At 34.9% G+C, this 27,451-nt stretch overlaps 3 protein-coding genes and 1 non-coding gene across 4 annotated transcripts in view; 1 reads left to right on the top strand and 3 right to left on the bottom strand.

The window, feature by feature from the left end:
• Positions 1 to 1,492: 1,492 nt before the first annotated feature.
• Positions 1,493 to 6,476, bottom strand: LOC128550376 (uncharacterized). Its single transcript, XM_053529324.1, has 3 exons — positions 6,327 to 6,476; positions 2,063 to 4,162; positions 1,493 to 1,630 (listed from the first exon to the last, which is right to left on the bottom strand). The coding sequence occupies exons 1-3, from the start codon at positions 6,361 to 6,363 to the stop codon at positions 1,614 to 1,616; spliced, it is 2,154 nt and encodes a 717-aa protein (XP_053385299.1). The 5' UTR covers positions 6,364 to 6,476; the 3' UTR covers positions 1,493 to 1,613.
• Positions 6,477 to 7,613: 1,137 nt separating this feature from the next.
• Positions 7,614 to 22,988, bottom strand: LOC128550377 (uncharacterized). Its single transcript, XM_053529325.1, has 4 exons — positions 22,851 to 22,988; positions 13,303 to 13,403; positions 8,985 to 9,149; positions 7,614 to 8,298 (listed from the first exon to the last, which is right to left on the bottom strand). Coding segments are annotated over exons 1-4 (375 nt in total). The 5' UTR covers positions 22,853 to 22,988; the 3' UTR covers positions 7,614 to 8,191.
• Positions 22,989 to 25,218: 2,230 nt separating this feature from the next.
• Positions 25,219 to 25,290, bottom strand: Trnae-cuc (transfer RNA glutamic acid (anticodon CUC)). Its single transcript has one exon. It is a non-coding gene; the product is annotated as a tRNA-Glu (tRNA).
• Positions 25,291 to 25,356: 66 nt separating this feature from the next.
• The window catches only part of LOC128550375 (ATP-dependent DNA helicase Q1-like), a 36,977-nt gene continuing 34,882 nt past the window's right edge, over positions 25,357 to 27,451 (top strand). The window contains exon 1 of the mRNA XM_053529323.1: positions 25,357 to 25,471. Coding sequence (XP_053385298.1) covers positions 25,465 to 25,471 — 7 coding nt within the window. The 5' untranslated portion in view covers positions 25,357 to 25,464. The remainder of the gene's footprint in view (positions 25,472 to 27,451) is intronic.

The raw sequence follows: 27,451 nt of genomic DNA, 5'->3' as shown, positions 1-27,451 counted from the left end.
TCGTAATCACTTTATCAGGCATGTCATTCCACGTGTATATAGCCGTCTTGGAAGCACTGTTCTAACCCTTTTGTTCTTATCCTTAATGAGTGCACCTGTTAGTGTAAAACATTTAAAATGTCTACCTAGTTATTACAGAACGGCTTTCCTTCTCTTGTACTTTACTATTATGATGTATTTATAATATAATAATATGTCCGTCACAACACTACTACTGCATTTATAACATTTCTCGCCGCATTTGTTAGATGAAAGGCCACCAACTCGTGACTGTTTGCTTTTATGTTACAGTGAATATATCGCTGGATTAAAGTCTCAGTCACACTACACCGTATAGCGTTAACGGACGACTAACGTATAACAAAATTTTCAATCCGTTCGTGTCCCTTCGCATGCGTTTCTTTTCCGTTTCTCGTGCGGCGCCTGTGCGCCTTGCCCGGCGACGTTCGTTTCATCCGGTGGAAGGTTTTGAGCATGTACACCACCGGACAAAGTTCGTAAGCAATGCGCTGATATGCGTTTTGTTCGTTACTCGTGCGTTCCCTATTCTGTACTTGTACTGTTGGCATCCGTTCTTGTCCGGTAGACCTGATTCACGACCGGACTACTACCGGACATGCAACGGATGTAACGTATGTTCAATGGACGATATCTGACAAGAACGTTTTGTCCGTTTCTCATGCGTTGGGCTTACGTTTTACGCGGTACAAATCCGTTACTAGTACGGTGATATCCGTTAATTGAACGTTGTTCGTCCTGTATATGTGCGTTAATCTTGCGGTAATTGTTCGTTTTATGTGCCCCATACACCGATCGCGAGAGCACCGAGCAGCATCGGGGGATACCTTTTGCCACCGGATAACTTTCTGCCGCAATTTTTCTATACGTTTGGCGTCCGTTAACGCTTTACGGTGTAGTGTGACTGACACATAAAGGCTCATTGTCAATCATGCATCGTAGATGTTCATAATCAAGGAGTGTTTTTTTTTTTTTCTTTCTTTCTTGCAGAACGACTGTAATACTATTACAACATTGATGTAGCTGTATAATATCACTCAAACTACTATTATTATCATAATATCATTTTAGATAAATATAACTGACTAGAAATATATCAGCCATAAACGGATCTCGAACTCGGGCCACTAAAGTTTAAAAAACAATGATCCGAACGTGCATAACTACCTTAAAGTTCAATATAGAGAAAGACAGTGAATTCATCCAAAATTTTAGGTAGACTATCATTTTCATCATCATAATCATCATCATTATAGTAGTAGTAGTAGTAGTAGTAGTAGTATCGAATAAATCTTGACAATTATCTCCTTTTTATGAATATTATTTATTTAGCAATAAAACAATGAACTACCTTAAAGCTCAATATAGAAAAAGACAGTGAATTCACAGAAAATTTTAGGTAAACTATCATTATCATCATCATCATCATTGTAGTAGTAGTAATAGTAGTAGTAGTAGTAGTAGTAGTAGTAGAATCAAATAAATCTTGACAATTATCTCCTTTTATGAATATTATTTATTTAGCAATAGAACAATGAATTTCAAAAAAAAGTATTTCTCTGTCTTCTTTTCCTCTGTGAATTTTCTTTCAGCTTCTAACATTTTGTAATACCTGTAATATAAAAATTTCAAAGGTTGAGTCAATGAATGATAATAATGAGATGCCGCAAAACAGGCAAATAGAACTGTCGATCGAAAACACGTGTATAAGTAGATGAAACGAAAACACGTGTAGAAGTAGATGAAACGAAAATACGTGTATAAGTAGATGAAACGAAAATACGTGTATAAGTAGATGAAACGAAAACACGTGTATAAGTAGATGAAACGAAAATACGTGTATAAGTAGATAAAAACGTTTCAGATCGACAGTATGATTAACTTTTATACAGTGTATTTTCAAATACAACAAATGATCTATAAAAGCTTCTGTCGGAAATAAATAGTTCAGTTTTTATACAGTAAATACGGGTATTTTATAATAAAGCCTACAAAATCATTATGTACATAAATCCATAAAGAAAAGCAATTTGAGTTATATTACCTGAATGAATTTCGCTGTTACAATAGATAGACAATATTCCAAATGGACTATCGTCGCCAGACTCTTCTATGATAGTGTCATAAACTGCCTCATGAACTTCATGCGCTGTATGGCACTTGCTGTCTTCCTTTATCGTGCTGTCGGAAATATTTCCAAGGACAGAGATGCTGTCGATTGGAATTTTGTCGTAATCGTGTCCTTTTTCTGATGTCGCTTTGTAGGCTGGATGAAACACGTGATCGTTAATCTTATCAAGTACTAATCTTTTATCAGGTATTGTTTGCAAGGTAGTCCTCCTCGTAATCGCAGAAACAGTTTTGTCACATCTCTCTTTGTATGTGTGTCCAGTAACTTTATAGATCTGACGCACCGTTTGGTTGTATATTTCTACAGCTAAAGTCATCCTATAGACAGAAGCTGTAGCGTAGCTCTTGTGTTCTTTTGCTGTGAGCATATAACGTACTGGTGGTGGAGCGTTTCTGTACATTTCTTTTATTTCAGTCGAACTTAACTCTTTGTGGATTGACAGCTCAAGTATCTGTTCAGTGCCAGAGTCTTCAATATATTGAAATGCGCCAGTAAGATATATCGTGTTGTCGCAGACTCCTCCAGATACAGTCAGATTATGGATCGGTGTTACTGAGTGACCGTATAGTGCTCCGTCTGCCATAACGCTGTGTATGAGGCGTAGGATGTGACCACAAATTTCTATTGCCTTTGGCTTTTTGTTAAAAGGGTGTTTCGAATTGTCGTATATTCTTCTTTTCGTCTGCATCATGTTAGCCAGCATATTTGTTTTATAGATAGAACTGCTGCTGATTTTGGTTTTTAACTTGAGTCTTTTGAATGGTGAAATGATATGGTCGCCGTTTTCGTGTGAACTTTGGCGCATAGAAGGAAAGCCGTGACCAATGGTTACTTTTTGGAAAGGTAGTAAGCCATAGTCGTCGTTTTGGTGCAAACTATGATACTCAGTTCTCGAAGGAATGTCGTGACTGATGATTACATTTAGAAAAGCATGTTTGACATAGTCGTCGTTTCTGTTTGAACTGTCACACTCCAACATCTCAGGAATGGCGTAATCGGCGGTTACTCTCTCGAATGGCGGTATGACAAAGCCGTTATTTTTGACTGAACGGTGATGCTCAATCCAGGAAGGAATGGCGAAATCGAATGCTTTTGTATGAGTTTGCACTTTGTAAATGGGAACTGTGGCACGGAAGTATGGATTTGAAGGAGTGCCAATCAGGTCGATAATAGGCAACAGTTCCTCAAAAGTCATCATCATCGTGTTAGTTGGGGGTGCGATGCAGCTGTCAATTGTTCCAGATATTAGGATATTGTCGTTTGGCGGTATCACATAGCTATTTACTTTTTCAGGACTGGTGCACTTGGAGAGAAGCGATACTGTAAAGTCGGAAGCCTCATATGCTGATGGGATACTACAGATCACAGTATTCATGTGGTTTAAGACATCACCAGACGTACCAGTATTTTGCACCGCAGAAACTGGGTTGCTTAACCTTTTTGTGACTTCATTTGGTGATACTGCATAGATATTTGTATTTCCTCGAGGTGTGTCGGGGGTATCTTTTCTTCTTTTCCTTATTCTTGAAGGTTTTACGGCAAAAGTGTATAGACCTTCTCCTTGTACACTTCCTTCTGTTTCTGAATACTGAATTTCAACCTGTGGTTTTTCATGGTGTCTTAGAAACGCATCCACGCTGTTGGAAAAGATATATTGAGAGTAGCTTGGTTTTATGTTGTCCGCTCTTGCCTGTTTTTCTTCACCGAAGCGATTCTTGAGTTTGCTTAGGACGCTATCAATCTTATTTGAAATATTTTCTGTATCGGGCTTTGGAGATGGTTTCCATTCATATCCGTCTTCTTCAAGTTTTCTCTTTATGCGTCGCTTATCAAGCACACTGATATATCGTTCTGCAGCTTCTTCCGCCTCTTTGTTGGTATTAGCTGCAAACAGCCCTAACTTATAACCATCTCCTGCACCAACCTTGTTGTCAAAAAGGACATTACTCTTCAAGGACAGGACATCACTATCGACCAAGCCGCTACTCTGGACTGGAATTGTACAGGAAATGTCTGAAAAGACAACAGAAGAACCTGGAAATCACGGTTGCTACCTGGACCTACAGATGTTTGACGTGGACCTACAGATGTTTGATGAATTTTTAGTTCCAAAATTGTGAAATTTTGTCTCAAATCTGGCGGAAAAATCCAATGTGAAATATGATCCGAAATCAGTCAAAAGCCCTATTATGTGATATCATACGGTTTTCTGGTCTTGACTGACTGGGTAAAAAAAAATTAGCACTGACTCCTAGGATTCTGTTATGAAGTAAAAATGGATTGTTTTATTATGAAAATTTTAATAAAGAATGAGGTAAAACACAAGACCGACACTTTGTGTTTTCACGTGTTCCTTACAACATAGTGGATGTGCAGTTTGGTTCACTGCCCCACTGCATTGAAATTTAATTCGCCGGAAAAAAGACCTGGGGCCGTATTCATAAAGCATCTTAAGTATAAGTTTTGACTTAAGTTGAAGATTTTATTCAAGTTTGTGGTGATGTCAGCTTAAGTCTAAGTAAAAACTTAAGTCCTATTCATAAAACAGCTTAAACTTAAGATACGTAAGAAATGACTTAAATTAAGTCAGAAAACAAAACGGCGTCGGGAGTACGATTAAAGTGTTGTTTTTCAGATAAAAAAACTTTAATCATAATTGTGCATGTTGTATCTGTCTGAAATTAATGTTGCTTTTTTAATGTTTTCGTCCACAATAAAAGCCAAGAATTACTTATTAAGTTGTTTTATGAGTAACAAATATACTTAAGTAAAATAAATTTCTTACCTAAGATCTGTATGATTGTTTATATTTTTCATATGTTTAATTTCTTTATATATAGAAAATAAATGAACCATTTTATCAAAATAAAACACGTTTACAATAGAGCAACATTTGCCAGCCAGCAAGATGTCAAACTGTATTGTGATATGGAAAATCCCTGGTTGCTATAGATGGTACCTAGTATACAGCACAAAGCACCCTAAAAACATATTTTGGGGTTGCATAACCCCGCCCCCTAACACTCCCTCTCCCCCTTCCCACTGCACCTACAACTTTACATCAGTGTACTTAGATATTAATTCATATGTAGCAACACCCCTGACTTTAAGATTTATTTTTGAAAAATATATGAGCCGTGTCATGAGAAAACCAACATAGTGGGTTTGCGACCAGCATGGATCCAGACCAGCCTGCGCATCCGCGCAGTCTGGTCAGGATCCATGCTGTTCGCTAACAGTTTCTCTAATTGCTAAAGGCTCTGAAAGCGAACAGCACGGATCCTGACCAGACTGTTGGTTTTCTCATGGCGCGACTCATATATACAAATTATGGCATCATTATGAAGCTTTAAGTGTGTAATTTTATGCCAATAAAATATTACACCAGTTTGTTGAATTGGGTATATTTTTAATGTCTCTTTTGTGTCTCTGTGTCGACTCTAAATGATGAATGTTTAGATCTTGTTCTAGATTTTGTTATTACTTTTGCTTTTCCGAAAATTGTTTCCATCCAAGATAGAAACATTGACGAGTTTTAACCGGAGACGATTGAAGCATTTAAATAAATGCACAATATATCTGTACTATTGAAAAGTGATTACATTTCCACTAGTCTATTTATTATTTTACCCCGCAGCCTAGCATATCTATCTGGATTGCCCCATCCCAGTCTATCTATCTTGGCAACTAATTTATAATTAAAAAAGTGAAGTTTATGAAATTTACCTCTGCATTCAAATCAAAGAAAATTCTTGCCAGAATAAAATATATTTCAAAATAAAAAGATAACATAGTACGACAAAGAATAAATATTGGAAGAAAAAACTACACTGAAAAAAAGACGGATAGATGAATTAAACAATTTCTTCTTACTTGTTTACCGATTTATTGTTCGATTTGAATTTTACTATACGAGATTCTGAATTTCCTGTTCGGACTGAGTAGCTTCAGAGGTCTGGCTGCTTCCGAATTTTTACTCATTCCACCAATGATTGTGACATATATCATTTTTGAGAGTTGATAAAATAATAAAAAAATAAGAATCTGCTAGATTTTTTTAATAAAGTGAGCTGAAATAATTTGATTTCATTTGACGTCGACAAGACATTTAACATTGTCACAAAACTTCTTCAATATGGCTGACATTTAGATAACTTAACGTTTATATTTCACTTACCTTTCCCGTTTTCTAAAGGTGTTTGTATTGTGCTCATTTTTACTGTTCTTCTTTATTGTTCTGTTTCATTCTTGCTGAATTTGTTTGTACCTCTTTGTCGTAATGAACTATTGTATTTGGTCACCATGGAGCTAACGTTAGGCATCGCGTCATCTTTTCTGACGTCTACGACGTCATTTAAGCCGCTTAAACCATTACCTTGCTAAATTTTATAATGAACTTGTCCATCTTTCAATTTGGACAGTACCATTAGGGGCTGTGAAAAGGGGGTGCTTACCAAAAAAAGATACTGACTGAATGGCGAACAGTGCAGATCATGATCTACACTGGTCGCAAAGGCAGAATCAGTTGTGTCCAGCATGACAAGAGTTAATTTAATATGCTATATGGAACTGTCGTTCTACTACTTCAGCTTCAGAACATAAACCGGGAACGAGTATAAAGAGACTGTGCGTTGTTATACACTTAGCGTTGAGCTGTATACTCGCACTTATGAACGGTGGTTTTTAATATACTCGGTCCTTTTTGTCTTTTGTTATAACTGTATCACATTTTGGTACATTTTCAGTTCTTCATAAGTTGAATACACTGATAAAATGGTTGTGTTTATCTAGTTTTCTTCTTATCTTCTGAGGATGTTGGTCCCTTCGGTGCGTCCGTTCGTCCGCCCCGAAACATTTAAGAAATTAGCTTTGAAACCACAGAAGAGGATTTAATATAAAATTGATAGAATTATATATTACAATAAAAGATGGCATGCTGAGCACAAAAACCAAAACTATAGCTTGAATAATTCTTGATCGGCTCCCATATTTCTACTTAGATTTCTATATCAAAGAAAACAGCTTTTAATAACATGTATTCAAGACTTTTAAATGTAACTTGATAGAATGGTGTAAGGTAATGAGAAGTGTTAATTCTATCTTGAATGTTTTTACAATGTCCTGCCTTTTTCTTTCTTTTTTCGCTATTTGCAACATCCAAGGCAAAAAAAAACTTCTCTTAAGGGAAATTAATTTCATTTGATACAGTAAAAGGTGACAATGAAGGAAACTGTGAAGCCCAAGAACCGCATTATTATACATTAGAAGTTCGTCAAAATCCCGAGACGAGCTAGGGATATAGAGAATGAAGAACCACAACTGCATCTTGAATAATTTTAGAATTATCTCCCATTGTGTACTTACTTTATATATATAAACTTTTTTTATATATTTATATTTTATATAAATTCATAACATTGAGAAAATAACAGCAAGTGTAGAGAACAAAAACCGCAACTCCATCTTGAATTATTTTGGAATTATATTCCTTTCTGTACTTACATTTTTCATACATTTTTACATTTAAGAAAATGAAAACGTCTCCATTGAACTAAATTTGATATATTGTCTAGTACTATGGTATAGCTTAAATTTTCCACTTCATTTTGGTATGTTACATATTATAATTTTTCTTTTGAAATTTTCAAGAAAACCATGTTAAAGCAAGTCGCCCCCTCACTCTTTAGTGTGTCCTTGATGTTTCTTCAGGAAACAAAGTGTATTTAATAAGTCTCTCGTTGGGTATGAATCACCTTCAATGATAGACAATCAGTATTTTTTTTGTATCCGATCCAAACCGAAAACACCAATCAAAATCGGAAAGGGTTTCCAAGATACAATGTGACAGTTAAATGGTTTCAAGAATGTAAATCCTAAGTCATAGAATATGCATTTCTACTCTGTCGGTCCTAGCTTGTAAAACCACATCAAAAATTCCATCATGTGCTTAAACAAAGACACCTGTTTCATTTTGATTAACACGTGCATTACTCCATTTCCTCTTGATATGCACGAGCGGAACTAGGTACACACATGATTTGTTCATTCTCCACAACAACAACAACAAAGACGTTTCCAGCAGGGCCGCTTCTTCCGTGATACTTTTCCATCTTCGCCAAAATAATGATCAGTTGCTGCAGAGAGGTTTTCTAAAATATGAAATATAGTACAATAATCTCCATATATTTGGAGCTGACAGCACAATTACTAAAACATAAAATATGATGTAGTTATTCTTTTCTTTGTAACCAAATCAGTTGAAAAAATCTTTTAAGAAACATCTATTTGCAATTTATAAATGGTGTTTTATTTAAAAAAAAAAGTGTTGACGATCATCAAAAAATATCATTTTGGCGAAAAACTGTTTATCTAATTGTCTCCGGACGTATGAAGGGCGTTAACATCTTCTAATGTCATTTGGTCAGCTCATAAGATTTTGCAAAGGACTCTGCCCCAAACTCGCGGGGCCTCTGTCATATAATAAAGAAATAATAACGGAAAAGAAGTCCGATTCAAAATGAGTGTCTCTATATATGTATTTGGTCTCAGTGTTACTACAGGTATTATTTCAAAGTCTGTGTAACATTAGATTTTGACGCCATTTACAATGGCCAACAAAATCAGTCTTCGGCGTTTAAAGTTTATAAAGTGAAACTTTTCAACACACATGTATCATCTTATCTAATAGTCAGGATGTCATGTCATCTTTCAAACATTCCGCCTGAGCCACCATAGTTTTTAATATATAATAGATACAAGGTCAATGGGAAATTGATTTGACCTTTTTGTTAAGAGTTGAAACAAACGACAATATTACAAGTGAGTTCGACTTTACCAGCGTGTGGCAACAGATCGTCCACCTTGGCTTCAACGCGGTTTATTTCGGAGATTATCTGGCGCTCCACACGTTCTTTTTGGCGCAACAACGGCGCGCGCTCGTCTTCCGTTTCTTCCATATTCGGAACGCTTTGGTAATCTTTTCCTGTCTCGACGTAAATACCTGAAAAAAATAGTTAAAAATCTTTGCTTTATCCTCAAACTATATGGAATAAGTCCGAGATACTGAACTAAACAGTGGCTTCTGTGGCCGAGTAGATAAGGTCCGCTGACTTCGAATCACTTGACACTCACCGCTATGTTCGAAACCTCACATTAGGTGATCTTATTTTTTCATGTATTCCTCCGCCGTCAAAAGCTGGGAAGTGACATGACCTAAAAAAACTTAAACAAATCAAAACAAACACGAACAAACAAACAAACAAAACTAACTAAATCATCAGTGAAGCGGCCAAGAAATGTTTATGGTAGCCAAGAAAGTCCACTGTTTCTAGGGTAACCCGGGTCCAGTTTTTAACAAGATATGTTATATACCGAAATGTTTGTAAGAGTTTGTAGATTCTGAAAGTGCCAGTAAAAGTTTGCATGAATGGTGGCGAGCTGAAAATCCAAGATGGCGTCCAAGATGGCAGCCATAAACTGATAAAAGTGTTTTTGGTATAAAATAAGGTTTTCTTCATTCACTTTTGATAAAATAAACTGCTGGCATGCATTGCTTTGTAGAATCATTGCAACACATCTTTCATGAATTGTAAAACATTTAAATTGTTAAAATTGTATAAAAGTAAAATAATATGTCAAAAGGTCAATCTCCTGCTAAAAATACAAATTTTACCCATTCATTATCACTAATTTGTAGTTATGAAAATTAGAACTTATAAATCCTTTTGAGAGAAATCAAAGAATGGCACAAAAGGATTATCTGATACAAAGAATGATAATTGTTGATGTTTAACAGTAAAACTGTTGTAAAAGGCAACTATACTAATGTACTTATGTGACTTTATATGCGCTTTACTAGCAGGTAAACAGAAAAGTACTCAAAGAAATTGATACATATGGATACATGTGTCTAATGTTCTTCTTAAAGTTATGCATGTATGAAAACCAAATATTGTGGTCAGTTTCTAGTTCTATTTTATGTTTTATATTCCCCCAAGGATGTCCATAGACAGGTTTTCAATGCTATTCACTTACCGGTATTGTGCGCATATTGCCTCAAGCAAAGCTTTGCATACAAAAATAGAGTATATTTTTGCATAACTTGAAATACATGCGCCGTGATAGAACATTATAAAACGTTTTTAAAACGTTTCGACGATGTCACGGAAATAATTAAAAGTCTAATAAATCATTTTTTTACAGGAGCTGAAAAAATAAACATCGTCATATTTTCAAGAAAATATATATAAGCATATTCGGTTTTAAATGTCAAAACTGAAAACAAATTGACACAATTACCCTGCTTAAAAGTATGAACGGTGCCATATATAAACTATTTCTTTAAACCCTTTGTATAATAATTGACTGCTAACCTATCCCAAAACGGGATATGGTAAGTTGACAAAAATGTCGCCCCTTTTTTTGTTAGAGAAAGGGGCATTCATCCTGTGATGCGTGTATGTGGTCGCACGGTCACTCTTTTTTTACAGTGGTGTCCCTTTTAGTGTGGTGAAAAATGTTCAGTGGGAAGGACTCTAAGTGTGCTGGGGTTACAATTTCTCAGTGGTCATTACTCAGTGTGGAGTGACCACAGCTCTGAGTACTTTTCGCAGAACATTGATCATCTCGTAGTGTTCATGGCACTGTGAGTACTACTTACCGGGTAGTGTTCATGGGACACGTTTAATACTGCCCACTGGGTAGTGTTCACGGCACTGTGAGTACTGCTCGGTGAAAGTGTTCACGGCACCGTGAGTACTGCTCACTGAAAGTGTTCACGGCACCGTGAGCACTGCTCAATGAGTAGTTTTCATTGAACCGTGATTACTGCTCACTGACTAGTGTTAACATTACCGTGAGTACTCCTCACTGACTAGTTTTCACGATACGTTGATTACTGCTCACTGGGTAGTGTTCAGGATACGTTGAGTACTGCTCATTGAGTAGTGTTCACATTCCCGTGAGTAATGTTCATTGAGTAGTGTTCACATTCCCGTGAGTACTGCTCATTGAGTAGTGTTCACGGCATGGTTAGTACTGCTCACTGAGTAATGTTCACATTACCGTGGGTACTGCTCACAGTAGCATTCACGGTACTATGAGTACTGTTCACCGAGAATGAACTTAAGGAGGTAGGTTACCTTGTTACCAGGGTAAATTCAAATTAGTTGAACCGCAGTGATTTTTTGTATTTCGTGTAGTTTAATGTTTTAACTGCTACAATCTCAGTTCCGTTTATCTCTGTCCCTTCAAGTACAATTTTTATTCAGGTTTGAAGTACATGACCCTCTTCAGGTATTTTATATAGAAAGAAGAAGGAAAATACGGATATTTAACACTTTTCAGTGTATTTTGGTTTCATTGTTATCCGTAGAAGTCTGCATAATTAATAGTTTTACTAGTATGCGCATTAGCTTTCTAATAAAAGCTTAAAATGTATATGTCGCGGGGCTCGTGTTTCCATGGTAACGCATTTTCTCTCATTTTTCAACAATTATGTATGAAAACGGGGTTTTCAACGGCTTCAGTGCCATTCTGTTATTGACCAACATGGAATATTTGGGTAATATGATTAGCAAAATACAAGAACTTTACATGGGTACTATGTTTTATCTTGTAATGTATTTAGATGCCTACTGGGTCAACAGAAGAATGTTTAAAAACTTACATATGTACATTTTAATGTATTTCTTATAAAGTTATGATGTATAAAAAATATTGTCTTTCTGTTTAATTATGTTTTAAATCCACCAAATTCCATAACGTTATTAATATTTTACGTATGTCGCGATTATTCTCAACAAATTTGCTACAAAATAGAATTTGACTTACGAAATACATGCGCCGTGTCTGAACATTTAGTTTTGAAAACGTTTGCGCGATGTCCAGGATATATTAAAGTCAATAAATCAATTGTTTACACTGAAAATAACATGTCAACTTTTCAGAATTACAATTAAAATATAGGCATATTCGTTTTCCATGTAAACTAACAAATTGACACATTCACCTGCTAAAAGTTATGAACGTGAAATATAAACTATTTCGGTTTAAGTTTGTATAATTAATGATGCAACCTATTCCAAACGGGATATGGTAGGTTGACAAAAAATGTCCCACCTTTTTTTTTGGAAAGCATCCGTGAGCTATGTGGTCGCAAGTTCACCTTTTTTACATGTCCCTTTATGGTTGAAAATCTCAGTGAAGGATCTCAATGTTTTTACAATTCTCGGGTCATTATCAGTTGAATAACACTCTAAAGATAGCAAACATTGATCATTTTTTCAGGCAAAGACTACTACGAAGTGTTCAGCAAACAAATGCCTGGTTTTACAACAATATTCAAATTAAGCAAAGCACGAAATTCAGGGCACGTGAGCACTCAATGAAAGCTTTCATTGACCGGTTAACTGACACGTTAACTCTATACTCCCACTGACTATTTTAGACAACACATGTGTTTGAGGTACGTTGAGTACGTCAAGTTATTCACATTCCTTGATAATGTTCCATTAGAAATAGCAATTCGGAGTACTGTCATTGATAGTTTCCAGGCATGGATTATACGACACTGAGTTGTCTTAACGTCGTCGTACTGTCACGTAGCATTCACGGTTACTATGAGACTGTATCACAACAGAAGAACCTCCTTAAGCACATGTTTTTGCATATAAATGCTTTTGAAATCTGAAATTCGTCTGAAATTATAATTTATGCTAAATATACACTTTTATCTATCCGATATTTGAGTTTTATGATTATTTGACCTTTTGACCTTTAATATGCCTAATAATTTTAAGCAATTCAAGTTAAAATGATACTAATAAAATCTGACATATCTTAGTAAAATATTAAACAGAAAAATTAATTAAATTTTTTATGAAAATGTAGACATGATGGTGTGTTTAAACAATGTAGTCATCATTACCTTCTGTGGCCGCCATCTTGGACACCATCTTGGATTTCTCAGATCGCCACCATATTTATGCCAATTTATACCGGCAGCCTGATAAACTTCAGACCTTTACGAACATTGTGGTATATTTCTTGCCTTGTTAAAATTTGGGTCCAGGTTCAACTTTTTGAATGGCCTAATTGTCGCCCTACCATTGTGTTATGTCTACATGGGTGATACTTTTAATGAAATAGACTACCTGAGCGTTTACTGGTGTCTTCTGTATAGTCTACATATATTCCTACTCTCCTTGAGCTGACGTCTCTAGAACGACTTGTCTGCCTTCTTTCTACGCCAGACCTTGAATACATGTAATGGTCATTGTTAATGTATGGTGGCTTAAAACTGCCACCACTTAGCTATTAGTTTTCATGAAAACTTTCGCGAAAATGAAGAAGATTTTCGGGAAAACTAAAAACTACCGCGAAAACAGATGAATTTTTCATGAATGCAAGATAAATATCTTAACATGAAAATTTGCTAGTTAGTGCTTTAAACTACCACAACATACCAGATAAAGTTTCATGATACTAATACCAGCTAAATTTTTATGAAAGTAAACTTTTCATGATATTTTTTACTGAAGGATATAAATTTGGAGTCGGTAATTAGGTCGGTCCAGTGGTATAACACTGCCTGACTACGAAACAAGTGGTCGTAAGCTCGAGCCCCAGCTTCAACTAACATCTGCCCTGTGTAGGACTCAAACCCACACCCCCCTGCTTGCAATCAGATGCTTTACCAACTGAGCTTACTGGGCTCCTGATTACTCAGAAGCCTCGAATCACTACAGTCCTCACTTTAACTTTAAAGGCTTAACCTTATAGTGGAATCGAACAGAGTATAGCCCTACAAACCACATGCTTTCCATAACCTTACCATTTATATATAGCCTTCCTTTACAGTGAGATCGCAGAGCGAGGCATCAACTGTTCAGCTTCCAAAAAAGTATTATCCCTGCAAATACCGCATGCTCTGGCCACTGTATCCCGCACTTTCAAATTAACCTCGCCGCCAATGTTGTATTTTAAGAGAAAAAATCTGCCCAGTGTAGGACGTTTTGACCCCTTGACACCTTGACCCCTAATAAAATAAGATGACACCTTGACCCCTAGACACTTTGTCCCCTATTGTCAATTTTTTTCATAGTGACACTTTGACCCCTAATTTATTTATTTTTATTTTGCTTGGTTTAAGTGAAAAATTTACATGTTATATGTCTATGTGCAGTATTTATAGTTAGTTTTAGTGTTTTTGTTGAATATTGACAGAGATTCTGGCTCAAATATTTCACATTATTTTACTTTTTTGAAAGGAACAGACATCAGAAAATAATACAATTTTAATCAAATTATTTGAAGATTTTGACATCACAAGACACATCAAAGAATAATTATGTAAAAAGGCGATAATGTTATAATGATAAGTATAAATGCTGTATTAAAATATAATGACTTTGAATCTCTCAACGATTACTCTCTTATAGTAGATTTAAACATTCATTTAATTTTGAAAAGTACTTAAATATATTTGAAGATAAAAAGTTTCGAATTGCTCTTAGTAGATTAAGATTATCATCACATAATTTGGAAATAGAAAGAGGTAGATATAACAACACGGATCGAAATGATAGAAAATATAAATTTTGTAATCTTAATTCTTTAGAAAATGATTATCACTTTCTTCTTGTATGTCCGTTATATAAAGAATTACGAAGAAAATATTTAAAACCATATTACTGTAGATGGCCCACTCTAAATAAATTTGATAATCTGATGTCTATGGACAATAGAAAGGAATTATTGAATCTCTACAAGATATTGAAAGTTAGTTTCATTTTTGAAGCAACACCATTTTCCATTTAACATAGTTATTGTATGTTAGAATGTTCTAGATGTAATAATGATAATGATGAAAAGCTTCTCTCAGTATCTGTATTATTATATTAAATATTAAATATGTGTCACGTCATGTCAACTCTGTTTAGGCTAGAAGCATTTATAAATGCTTAATTGCTGAATAAATTTCAGAATTACACATATTTGGCTATGTTTGATAAGATGTTGAATGAATGCAATTATTTTCCACTGAGCTATAAATATTATAAGAGTTGTTGGAAAACTCAAGGACATATTTTATCAACACAAACCAGTGTTTATATAATTGTACACTATAACATGTTTTGTTGCATTAAAAAATGTCAATGATAAATATGCAAAATGATTTTATAAAATTTACTAAGTATAATAGTATTGTAGTTATTGCAATCAGAATAGATAAATATCAAGGCTGTGTTTGTTGATTAATTAATGTAAATGAATATATATTTTGTGGAGTGAAAATTTCTCTAATAAGATTTGAACAATTAAAGTGTATGAATGAATAACACTTATTAGAATAGCATTTTATTTCACGTTTATCAATTTTTTCAATGTATTTTCATAAAAAATTTAAATGATATTTCAATATTAAATTAATTTCAAATATAAAATTCTTCAAAAATAACATAAATTACAATTATTCTTTAAACAGATTATCAATTTTATCTATCATTTAATTTATTGTTTAAAGGCATACTTGAACTCCATCAATAGGGTGGTGATTGGATTAAAAACTTATTGAGGAGTGAAAATTGGATTACACTGCACTATAAACTGAAGTGTGCCCCTAATTACTCTAATCTAGGTACAATACAATAAACTTGTGTCCTTTAAGTGTTACCTAATGGGGTCTCACCTTCACAACATGCAATTAGTAGGTACCGTACATTAATAGAAATGTATGGTGTTAAAGGATATCAGGGTAATATTTTATGAAAATTATTTAAAATCAAAATACTGTATTTAACTTTTATCTAAGTGTTGGTTTACAATGAAAATGGTTTAAACGTAAACATATGTATCAAAGTTATGTCTAATTTATTAGATCAATTTCAGGTTTGTGGCAGGCTCTTCGGGAGGTCTTCCCAGGTACAGATCTACATGGGTGTGCTTTCCACTATAAAAATGTACATTTATAATATGAATAAAGTAGTATATAGCACATTCTCTAATCAGCCCCTGTGTCTATTTTTAGAATGACCTGATAAAACCCAGGTTTGTGGTTTTATGATTCGGACAAACATTCAGAGAGATGGTGTTATTTATATAGACTCAATGAATGTTATGTGAAGGTTGAATATTGTTTTACACATTATTTTTTCTGTTTAAGAACTTAAATGTATTCGGACATGTCCTAGAACTCTGTTGACTGAATGACAGAAACATTTACTTAATACCTGATGTTATTATAACATGCAGTAAACTGTTTTCACACCAAATTAGATTACTAGTATATCTTATTAGTGTTGAAATTTAATTAGATTGACTATACTGAGAGCTATGACATTAGTTATTACAAATAATAATTCAGGAAAACTTGATGAATAAAAAATAGCATTAAAAATTGGTTTTAACTAAGATTATCATAAAATCAAATCACATATTGTTCTGTATTAGCTCTCTATCATTGGTGAATGTAAACACTGATAGGAAAATAAACCATCTGTTATTGAAGCCTTAATTAGATTGAAATCTATATCAATAAAAAAAATACATATTAATATGAAAGTTACATAATGTGATCTGTCAGTATAAAACAGTTTTCCCTTTTTTGAGAACCAGAGTGGGGAGATCATGAACAACTGTCTTAACTTTGTAAGAAAATTTTTTTTTTTTTTAAACTAAAACATAATCAGTATTTTAGCCAACTCAATGTGACCATGGCAATCCAGATGTTGAATGTTTGATCTCAGTGACAATTTGACTAGAGAGAGTAAATCAGAAATAATTTGTTCTCGATCCAAATTTTGTGGGGAAGTTGTATGACAGTTTACATTACTTTAGAAACTCAAGATACATAGCCTAAATAGGACTAAAATGATAATAATGCTGCAAAAAACAATAAAGAAAAAAAACAAGTAGAGTCTGTCAGAACAAATGTTACAAATTTATATATGTAACAAAAATTAAAAACAGTATTTTTTTTTTTTTTTTTTGCATTTTTTTACTATCATTCAAGATTATATCAATAATTATATTATTGTGTAAAAGTTAAAAATTTAAACTTAATTTTCCGTCTTAAACAAAAGTAGAGATTGTAACAAAATGCAATCCATTTATTATCATTAACAAATATCATCTGATAACATAGTGGAAAATAATACTATTAGTTTAAAAATTTGTCCAGCACCTTTACTAGATACATTCATTACGTAGCTTAAAATGGGCTATAAAATTACAACCCATTAATTTTTTAAGTTATACTATCGTATATATATAAATCATGCAGATGTTCTTATTTTAACTGCCCAATTTCGCCAATTGTTAAGACATTTTATAAGCATTTCTTTTACAAAGAATAAGTCTCATAAATATGTATACATGATCAATTATTACATGTATATTCCATTTATGATTATATTAAAAGATATGAACAAAATGCATCAAATATTCAACCATCTCAGTTAATATGCATACTAGTGCCTTAAATATAAACAAATTTTGCAACACTGGCCAGGTACATCATTTACTGTGAGATAAGAATGTGCAAATGCAATCCTTACAGTAATTAACTCTATGTGCTATAGAATTCTACTGTCCGAAAATCTCTCTGCCACGTTTGTTTGTTACTAATAATAGGGATGACCGCATTGAGTGTGACGTAGTGATACCTGTAAGTTTAAACCCCTGTCACACACTGGCGTATCAGGCTTGCGTATGTACGGCGTATCAGGATTCGCGGCAGTAAGAAAGGAACGTCATAGCAACGCCAGAATACGTAGCTAATACTTCTGTATGCGTAATGCAATCTCCTTGTACGCAAGGCTGCGGCGATTTTTTGAAGCTGCTTTCAAAAATTCGTAGCACATACGTAGAATGTTTGATACGTCATATATACGTCATACGTACGCAGTAAAAGCGAAAAGGACGCAACAAGTACGCAGCGGAATCGTAGCTTTTATTCCTAAACGTAACTGTGGCGTAGATATAACGTACTAGGCGTTGTCACTGCGTACCCATGGCCTTCTTTTCTTAACGAAAGCGTATCAAGTGCGTATGAATCGCGTATCCTGGCGTATTTACGACGCACAATACGCTTATCATTCGTAGCCGCGTGGTTGCCGCTGCGCATGCGCTGCGATATATAATTAAGTGCGGCGTTGCAAAAGTACATAGAATTTTGAAATAAATGTCAGTTTTACGTGTAGAAAAATAGTGAGGCTATCAGTTTTCAACATTAATTTTACATTTTCATAAAAAAAAGTCATTTTTATGATTGGTTCAAGTAACTGTTATTCAATAAAGTAACCGATGCCCGAGTGTCCCATTTCTCTTGTCGCAGGCCAATTATAAAGGGATTGAAACTGGCAAATAGAAAAAGTATAAGAATAAGAATCGGAATTAAGTCGTATTACTTTCTGTGGCAGTTTCTTCTGGGGTGACGAGGTAAAATTATGAATGTACATGTGCTTACACTAACTGTTGGTCTCCTTATGACTTCATGGATATGGAGAATCAGAAACTGCATCTTATCCATGAGATGCTTTTCACGGTCCGAGCAGCCTTCAACACCAAACTGTGGACTGCCAGACTTCTTCTTTAGCAGTCTTTCAACTCTGGATCTCACCGACTTGTACCAGATAACTTTCAATTGCTTAATGGACTTTCCCATCGCTGCAGCTTTGTCAGCCCATAGTTTGTTTCTCGCCTGTACATCTTTGTATCCAGCCATGCGCCTAGAGTACAGAACTGGATTTAATTTAAGCCATTCGAACATGTCATCCTCCTGCTCCTCGGTAAGATTGGCATGTTCTTTGGCCTTCCGTTTTTTTTCTTCTGGGGAGTCCCTGGATTTCCTTCTCCCACTACCCAAAACTGAAGACGGGGAGGATGATAATGAAGAGTTTCCTTCTATAGATGGAGCTGGTGTTGTGGCGACCTCTTCAGTTGTTACAGGGTCTGGTGCAGACTGAACTTCTAAAGGTAGGGCGGGCATTGTTTTGCCCCTTCCTCTAGCACTTTTTGTTCTCCTTTTTGTCGGCATACTATAATAGCATATGCTTTGATTCCTCTGTAACGAATGACAGCAGCAAAAACGTGCACAATCGCTTTATACCCACTTGTAAACGCCACGTGTACGTACTCTGACGTCACACGTTAGAACGTAACGCCATACAAACGAAACGGTTACGCAGCTGCAACGTAGTATACGCCACACATACGCCATACTACGCCGAAGCTGTACGTTCCACGAACCCAGTGGTACACCGGGTACTCCACAGGTACGCCATAGAAACGCCATGCATACGTCGTGCTCGCCATAAGCAGATAATTTGCATAAAATGCGCCTCGTTTTCTCGGCGTTCCACGCGTATAAGGTTTTTTCTTCAATACGCCGCTTACGTAGCAAGATACGCAATAGTGTGACAGTAGCATTAGTCTAGTATACCAATAAATGTGAAGTTTCGAACAGAGAGTTATTTTATTATTTCAATTAGTAAATGAAGTTATTTATATCTGTAATTACTAACAGCATTAGTAATTTCATCTAAATAATTTCTTAGATAGATCTAATTGCAAACGTTTGTGAAACATCATTTTTAATAATACCAACATGAATAAACAACACACATAAACCACTCATACTCGCACTTAACTCAAACTTGGGTAAGTATCATTCAAGTGGACCTCGAGTAGACCTAGCGGGAGTGTGAGTGGAGTTCGAAAGTCATATTCATAAACCCCACTCAATCTTAACTTTCGGAAGGACAGCTCGAGTAATGGTTTCATTGTACACATTATAACGGTTTATATGACAATAGCATCATTAAAAGTATGCAAAAGTGCTGATCATCATTTTTGTAGTCAGAAGTTGTCGTCTTGTTACTTGCCTGTATGGTTTTCCATCCACTCGTCTATTTATTTTACAAAACGTCCTTCCGTCCGTTCATTCGTCCGTCATTCAGCCTACTCATCAGCATAAGTAGAATGAAGTTTATACTTAAAGATACACGAGTTTAATTTAAAAAAACATACTTTTTATAAACTTAATGTTTCCATTGTCAATTAAACAATAAGATGTAATGAATATAGGTTTTGTTCATGACAAGAATTTAAGGGAACATTTGTTACTACAATATGTTTTTTCTGAGAGTGACTGACGAGCCCCGTTAGGTTTGGCTCCTTAAACGTATACTTGATTTCCTTTATCTATTTTAACCTTTTGTATCAATTTAATTTTTTGCGTCTTTTTTGTGTGTTTTTGTCATCCTCAGCAACATGTATTAAAAAGAACACACTATTTTTTCCAAAATACATTGCACACACACGAACCTCGGCTAAAATAAATACATGACACTATTATCTTACCTTCTATAATACTGTAAATTTATCAACTTAACCTATATTATGAAAACTTGAGAAACACTCAAAGGTCCCCAAGACCTCCCTCAACAATCACTCACTCTCGGGAGTCGACTCGACAGTCACTCATCTTTATGAATACTGCAGAAAAATATACCCCTAGCCACAAAAAAAATCTAAGGGGTCAAAGTGTCAAATAAAAAAAAGTAGGGGTCATGGTGTCACTGAAAATAGGGGTCAAAGTGTCACTAAGGGGTCAAGGTGTCATCTTTGGTAAAAAAAAATTGAAGGGGTCAAGATGTCAAGGGGTCAAACCGTCTAACATTCGAACCCACGACCCCCTGCAAGTCAGGTGCTCTACCAAATGAGCTAATCGAGCAATTTGGCTTTCATGAAAATGTCTCGGGTTTTATGAAAACCACTATTATTTTCGCGAAAATTTCTTTAAGTGCACTAACTAGCATAAACTTTTGTGTAAAGATATTTAACTAGTCTTCATGATATGTTTCTCTTTTCATGAAATCCTGCATTATTAACGTGAAAACTTCCAGTGCACTAACTAGCATAAATTCGTGAAAAGATATTTAACTAGTCTTCATGATATGTTTCTCTTTTCATGAAATCCTGCATTATTAACGTGAAAACTTCCTTCATTTTCGCGAAAGTTTTCATGAAAACTATATTAGCTAAGTGGTGGCAGTTTTATGCCACCATATTAATGTATAGAGTATTTCATATAATAAAATTTGTAAGAAGATAATTTGAAAACCAAGAAAAGTAATAGCATGTTCAACCAAGAAAAATGATAGCAGACTCGGTTTGACTGCCTTTTTGTGTCATATACTGAAATGTGTAATACCTCTCACGGCCCCAATCACCGGCTTTAATACGTGGGATTTTACCATACGAATAATTAAAATGAACTCCGTGATCCAAAAAGATTAGAATATATTTAACAGACACTGCGTTCAGAAATGGGGAGACTTTTTACAGCCGCCATAATTTTTCTCAGCTCAAAATGGGATGATATCATACTGAACTTAGAAAAAAATACACACAATATAATAAATGGAGTCCAGATTAATCATGCTTCGTGGGCAGTTTTTTTTTATCACAAACTTAGGTCACCTAAAACATTTAAGTCATCTTGAAACAAATTATTAGATAGAGTATTTGTGAAGTTTTGCATTGAAAAATAAATGTTTTCTGTGTTTTGAATAATCACACAACACCGCACCAGCCAAAAATAATTTGACTATATGCAAAACTATTGACAAATGATCCCATGAGACTGCTATCAAAATACATACAGAATAAATGAGCCGCAGCATGAGAAAACCAACATAGTGCGTTTGCGATCAGCATGGATCCAGACCAGCCTGCGCATCCGCGCAGTCTGGCCAGGATCCGTGCTATTCGCTAAAAGTTTCTCTAATTGCAATAGGCTTTGAAAGCGAACAGTACTGATCCTGACCAAACTGCGCGGATGCGCAGGCTGGTCTGGATCCATGCTGGTCGCAAACGCATTATGTTGGTTTTCTCATGGCGCGGCTCAAATAACGCCGCAGTCAGGTAAGTAAAGGGTATTATGTTTCGATGTCATTTGTAGATGTAAAAATAGACTAAAAAATCAGCGTTTCATATATGAAATTCGAATGATTGCCAACACTTATATCATTACTCTTTATACCACGAAACGCAGCGTAAATATTTTTGAAATACCATAGTAACCGAACGCGTATCAGGAAGGATATATGATACGTGCACATCAGTGTCCGGTTTGTAGCAGACGTGGTTTGCCAGGACGTGTTAATTAAAAAAAATGATGAATGATTATAAATTTTGTTTTTGTATTAAAATTTAAATATGTCTCCCGAAACTTTAATGTTTTTCTTTTTTATGCATTGTGAACTAATTTCTTTCATAATTAATTAAGTGTTGTATGAACTGTCCCTTGCATAAAGAAAAGGTGAGCCAGTTATCCAATTGTCGACCTTAGTCTTTTAAGTCCGAGAAGCCAAATTCGCTGGTGGATATGTGCTCTAGATCAATAATGCACAGATTGGTTTGAAAAGTCACCAGAAACCACCATTTTACTACAGTGACACTACTATTTAAAATGATTCTCCAGGGGAAGGTCACCTGGACCAAAACCAGTTACCTTCTGAACCCCCATCAGCGGGAGGAGATCCCTACTCTCCCTGCCCCTACTTCCCCACTTCTCTCTAATTTGCAGTAAATTTCAAAATCCATAGCTGAAGTAGTAAAAACGTTATTTGAAATTCAGTAATGTTTGTCTTAAGAAATCAATTCAATGCTTACGAAAAATAAATTTTAAACTTACATAGTAGGATAACGAATGTCATAGTTGTTTTTGCAAAATCCAATACTAAACGTGCATGCAGTTTATAACTATACTATACTATAGATATTACAGTTCTAACATCCTCGACGATATTTAAGTTGTTTGTTACGGAAATGAGCACTTAACAAACATGATACGCCGAATCGTTTGTTTCATTGTCCATGTACTTTTCACTTCCCTCTTTACTTTTATTCAGACCTTTTCCCATCATTTTGGGAATGCTACCAACACACGTGGAATTGGGAAAATGCTCTTGGAAATTGTCTTAATGGGAAAAGTTGAAAATTACCATAATCTATACAAAGGTGTTTGCAGCTTTTTGTGTATATTTTTTTTCAAATGTGCTGCTGTATCTTAATAATTGTTCAACAGTTTATTATAAGTGCTGTTTACAGAACCAAAATCATTTGGGAATTTGAAGTTTAGAATTGGGCCAAAAAACATACTTCTTTTGCTTTGGGACAGCCTCCTTTAACCGGATTTAGTTTATAGGAGAGAAAAGCTCCATAATACCTTTGTTCAAAATAAAATACGTAATTCTTGCTAAATCAAATTTCCAATAAATGTTTTCTCTAACTAATTACGGTTAAGATGACCGGGCAGCGTTTGTTCACAAAAAAAAAAAAATATAACTATTTAAACCATGTTTAAGTCTGGAAGGTTTTCGACCTAGTTTGAGCCCAAGGCAAGGAAATATAGACTTTGACTTTGACTTTGACGAAAATCCTCAACTTCATCCGCAGGCGGACATCGTGTTGAGTGGGAGGGGTTAAAAACTGCAACGTGCTGTACAATTTGTGGGTGTCGGTTGTTCCCAAAACGTGCTCTCACTTTTTAAAATCCAACTGTTATATACACTGTACAATGTTCCATATGTTTTTTCAATGGATGCCGGGTTGTTGGACTGCGATCTTGAAGCTATCCAACGTTGTTGATGTAACCACTGCTGTAGGAAGACTGTTCCATACAAGGACCGTCCTTGGGAAAAATGAATATCGATAAATGTTCAGGTTACAGCTATATGTCAATAGTTTGTATGGGTGACTATGCCTAGTTATTTGCACTTTTGCAAGTTGTGGATGATAATGTGGCGGTACTGCAACCAGGTTGTTCATTACTTTATACATTAATACTAAATCAGCTGTTTTTCTACGATGTGCTAGCGTTCGCCATTTCAATGCCTGTATCATAGATGTTACACTTCCAGGATTCTGGTAATTATAGGGTTTCCCCATCACAAATCTTGCAGCGTTCCTCTGGATTTGCTCTATTTGTTTTATTTGTGTTTGCTGGTGTGGATTCCATATTGTAGAACTATATTGCAATTTGGGTCGAACGAGTGTTTGATATGCACGCTCCTTAGACATACTCTACATGAACGTGTAGTAATGAGTTTGACCAAGATTGTGTACCTGGATAGATCTAGATTTTGAGGAGAGATCATAGAAGGTGACCTGGAGGTATTCAAACTTGGAATATTTCAATATTTGACCATATCTGGAAGGTTTTCGACCTAGTTCGAGCCCCTACCACCTGAACATACTATACATGCAAATTAAGGTATATATCCTGGATACAGTTTGAAATTTGGAGTAGCTCTAAGGGCTTTGTGGCAGGTCATACATTGATGTATGGTAGTATACGGATATATATATATATATATATGGATGTGTTGATAGATGATTTCACTTTAAATAATCAAAAGTCGTCTATTACATCTGTGGCCTTTGACAAACGCACTGACATTCAAACTTTGCAGATAAAAAAAGCGACGATACAAAGTCGAAATATATCAACTCAAAATTTCGATTTAGTAGCATCTATATTAGACTAAAAGTCTCTCGTTGTTAAAGAAAAACTGATAAAACAAATTGTGGCGTGTACAATGTGTTGTTGTTTTCCTAAAACAGCCTAAAAGCCACCCAGCGTAGGCATAAAACAGGCGGTTCCAAAGGACAACAGTGTCACGGGAAAGAAGCTGTGTTGATAGGAAGGAAGATTTGGTTGAATTGTTGGTTGTGGAGGTCTTGACTGTCGTAGACGATGATCTGGAATAACATGAACAAGACTGTATAAGTTTGCACACGTTGCGTCATTGGGATTCTACATATAAACGCTAATTAGCATATAAATCAGCTAAAGCAAAATGTAGGACTTGATCAGATACTTTGCCATTTGCCTGTTAAAGTGTTATTTAGCGAATAAGATGGTAATTATTGCCGACTTACTACTAATATCAATCTATTTGTGTAAGTTTTTTCTCCCTTTTTTTTCATCAGGGTACCGTAAAAAAAGGGCTGATTAATTTGACACAAGATAAAGTTATATTTGAAATATAAAAAAAATCTTCCCAAGCGGGGAATCGAACCCCGGCCGCCGCGGTGAGAGCGCGGAATCCTAACCACTAGACCACTTGGGATATGTGTTATATATGATACAAAGTAAGTATATGAATCGATTAATAGATTATAGCTAGATTAAAGCGCACAAGAACAATAACAACAACAATGTCTGCGCCCATTGCCGGAGATGCGTTCGTCTAATTTTATGAATAAATTAGACAGATTTATTTGATTAAAGTGATTAAGATACTATGGAAGGTAAGAACAATCTAATTATAACATGGCATATATAATTTACAAGCATTGTGACATTGTTGTTTATCCAATACATATTTAACCAAAATTTCGCGACACGTTTTTTTATGGAAGGGATTCGTAATCCTACAACTAGGCACAGGTGCCCGTCCAGTAAACAATCCTATTCTACCTAGTAAACAGCCTTAAATAACTTACATTTAAATTCTAAGACGCAAACAACGGAAAAGGTTTTCTACTTTCGTTTTGAAACAAAATGGCCGATCGTCACTCACTCACTGTTATTTTGCAAGTGTCTAGACAATTTGGCTTGTTTGAATTTAAATGCAAGTTATTTAAGGCTGTTTACTAGGTAGAATAGGATTGTTTACTATTTTATAAATGCATGATGTGTAAATTGCAGCAGGGTAGCTTGCATTGGTACTGAACTGGACATTTTGGTTGTTCCACAGCCTGGCCTAGTAAACCTCCATAGCGTTAGGGTATGACTTAACACCGAATATGAGTCATATTCGCGAATATGAGATCAAATACCAAATATGAGATATATATTTTTTATTTATGAATTAAATTAAATTTTGTTTATACCAAACAATTAATCATATTAATAAATTATCGCATAGTGCGGCAATTTTCCTTTGATCTTTGCAGCATGTTATACATAGTAACACACATTATTACTACAAAACTGTGCTGATATCTTACAAAACTGTTGCGATATATATCAACACGGAAATCTCTATGGAGTTTCATAAGAAAAAAGTGTTCCGATATATATCAGCACAGTAAAACTGTTCCGATATATATCGGAACACTTTTTCTCTATTGAGGTCCTATCAAGGGAGTATAATTTTTTCCTTTCAAAGAAAAGATGATTTTAGCTCCAATTTACAGTTCACAGAGAAAGAATTGTCACAAACACCTACATTTATAAAGTAAAAGAATAAATAAGTAATAGTTATAGTATGTGTGAGAGTGTGTTACCAGGATATATCAGAGCTAGGGGTACATCGAGGGTATTTTTCTCTGCGCATATCGTCGAGGCCGGTAGGCCGAGACAGATATGTGAAGAGAAAAATAACGAGATGTACCCCTAGCTCTGATATATCCTGGTAACACACGAGCACTACATATTATAACTGTTTTATCGCATAGTTTATCATTAAAATTTATATATCATTTTCATTTAAATTTGTTTATTATTATTTTTATTATTTTGATTCCCTTTCTGCGCCTCGCTGACTGAAACACTAAAACTTCTGTTTTAGAAAATGTGTTCCCCAGATAAAAGTACCCAACAAATTTCTGCATTGGTTTTAAATCTTTGCATTTCATTGGCCAACATAGTGTAAAACTTGTTGTTTTGTTTGTAAAAAAAATCAAAGAAAAAGAAACATTTGAGAAATCTCAGAATTTCATATATTTCATGTATTTCTGAATTTGACAATAACTATCAAGTTTTTGAAATATTCTAGTTTATTTATTCTTTTACTTTATAAATGTAGGTGTTTGTGACAATTCTTTCTCTGTGAACTGTAAATTGGAGCTAAAATCATCTTTTCTTTGAAAGGAAAAAATTATACTCCCTTGATAGGGCCTCAATAGAGAAAAAGTGTTCCGATATATATCGGAACAGTTTTACTGTGCTGATATATATCGGAACACTTTTTTTCTTATGAAACTCCATAGAGATTTCCGTGTTGATATATATCGCAACAGTTTTGTAAGATATCAGCACAGTTTTGTAGTAATAATGTGTGTTACTATGTATAACATACTGCAAAGATCAAAGGAAAATTGCCGCACTATGCGATAAACTAGAATATTTCAAAAAATTGATAGTTATTGCCAAATTCAGAAATACATGAAATATATGAAATTCTGAGATTTCTCAAATGTTTCTTTTTCTTTGATTTTTTTTACAAACAAAACAACAAGTTTTACAATATGTCTGGCCAATGAAATGCAAAGATTTAAAACCAA

This window comes from Mercenaria mercenaria, chromosome 17, assembly GCF_021730395.1.
Source record: "Mercenaria mercenaria strain notata chromosome 17, MADL_Memer_1, whole genome shotgun sequence".
Taxonomy (NCBI): domain Eukaryota; kingdom Metazoa; phylum Mollusca; class Bivalvia; order Venerida; family Veneridae; genus Mercenaria; species Mercenaria mercenaria.
This window is presented reverse-complemented; position numbering and strand designations above follow the sequence as displayed.

What these genes read in the sequence shown, in the direction of transcription:
- LOC128550377 (XM_053529325.1), bottom strand. An exon ending in AGACACCAGTAAACGCTCAG is followed by an intron (nt 9,150 to 13,302) that starts GTAGTCTATTTC and finishes TATTTTTTTCAG; the next exon opens with GTATTTACGTCGAGACAGGA. An exon ending in CGATCTGTTGCCACACGCTG is followed by an intron (nt 8,299 to 8,984) that starts GTAAAGTCGAAC and finishes TTCATATTTTAG; the next exon opens with AAAACCTCTCTGCAGCAACT.
- LOC128550376 (XM_053529324.1), bottom strand. Translation starts at nt 6,363, where the DNA reads ATGAGCACAATACAAACACCTTTAGAAAACGGGAAAG. An exon ending in ACCTTTAGAAAACGGGAAAG is followed by an intron (nt 4,163 to 6,326) that starts GTAAGTGAAATA and finishes TTGTCTTTTCAG; the next exon opens with ACATTTCCTGTACAATTCCA.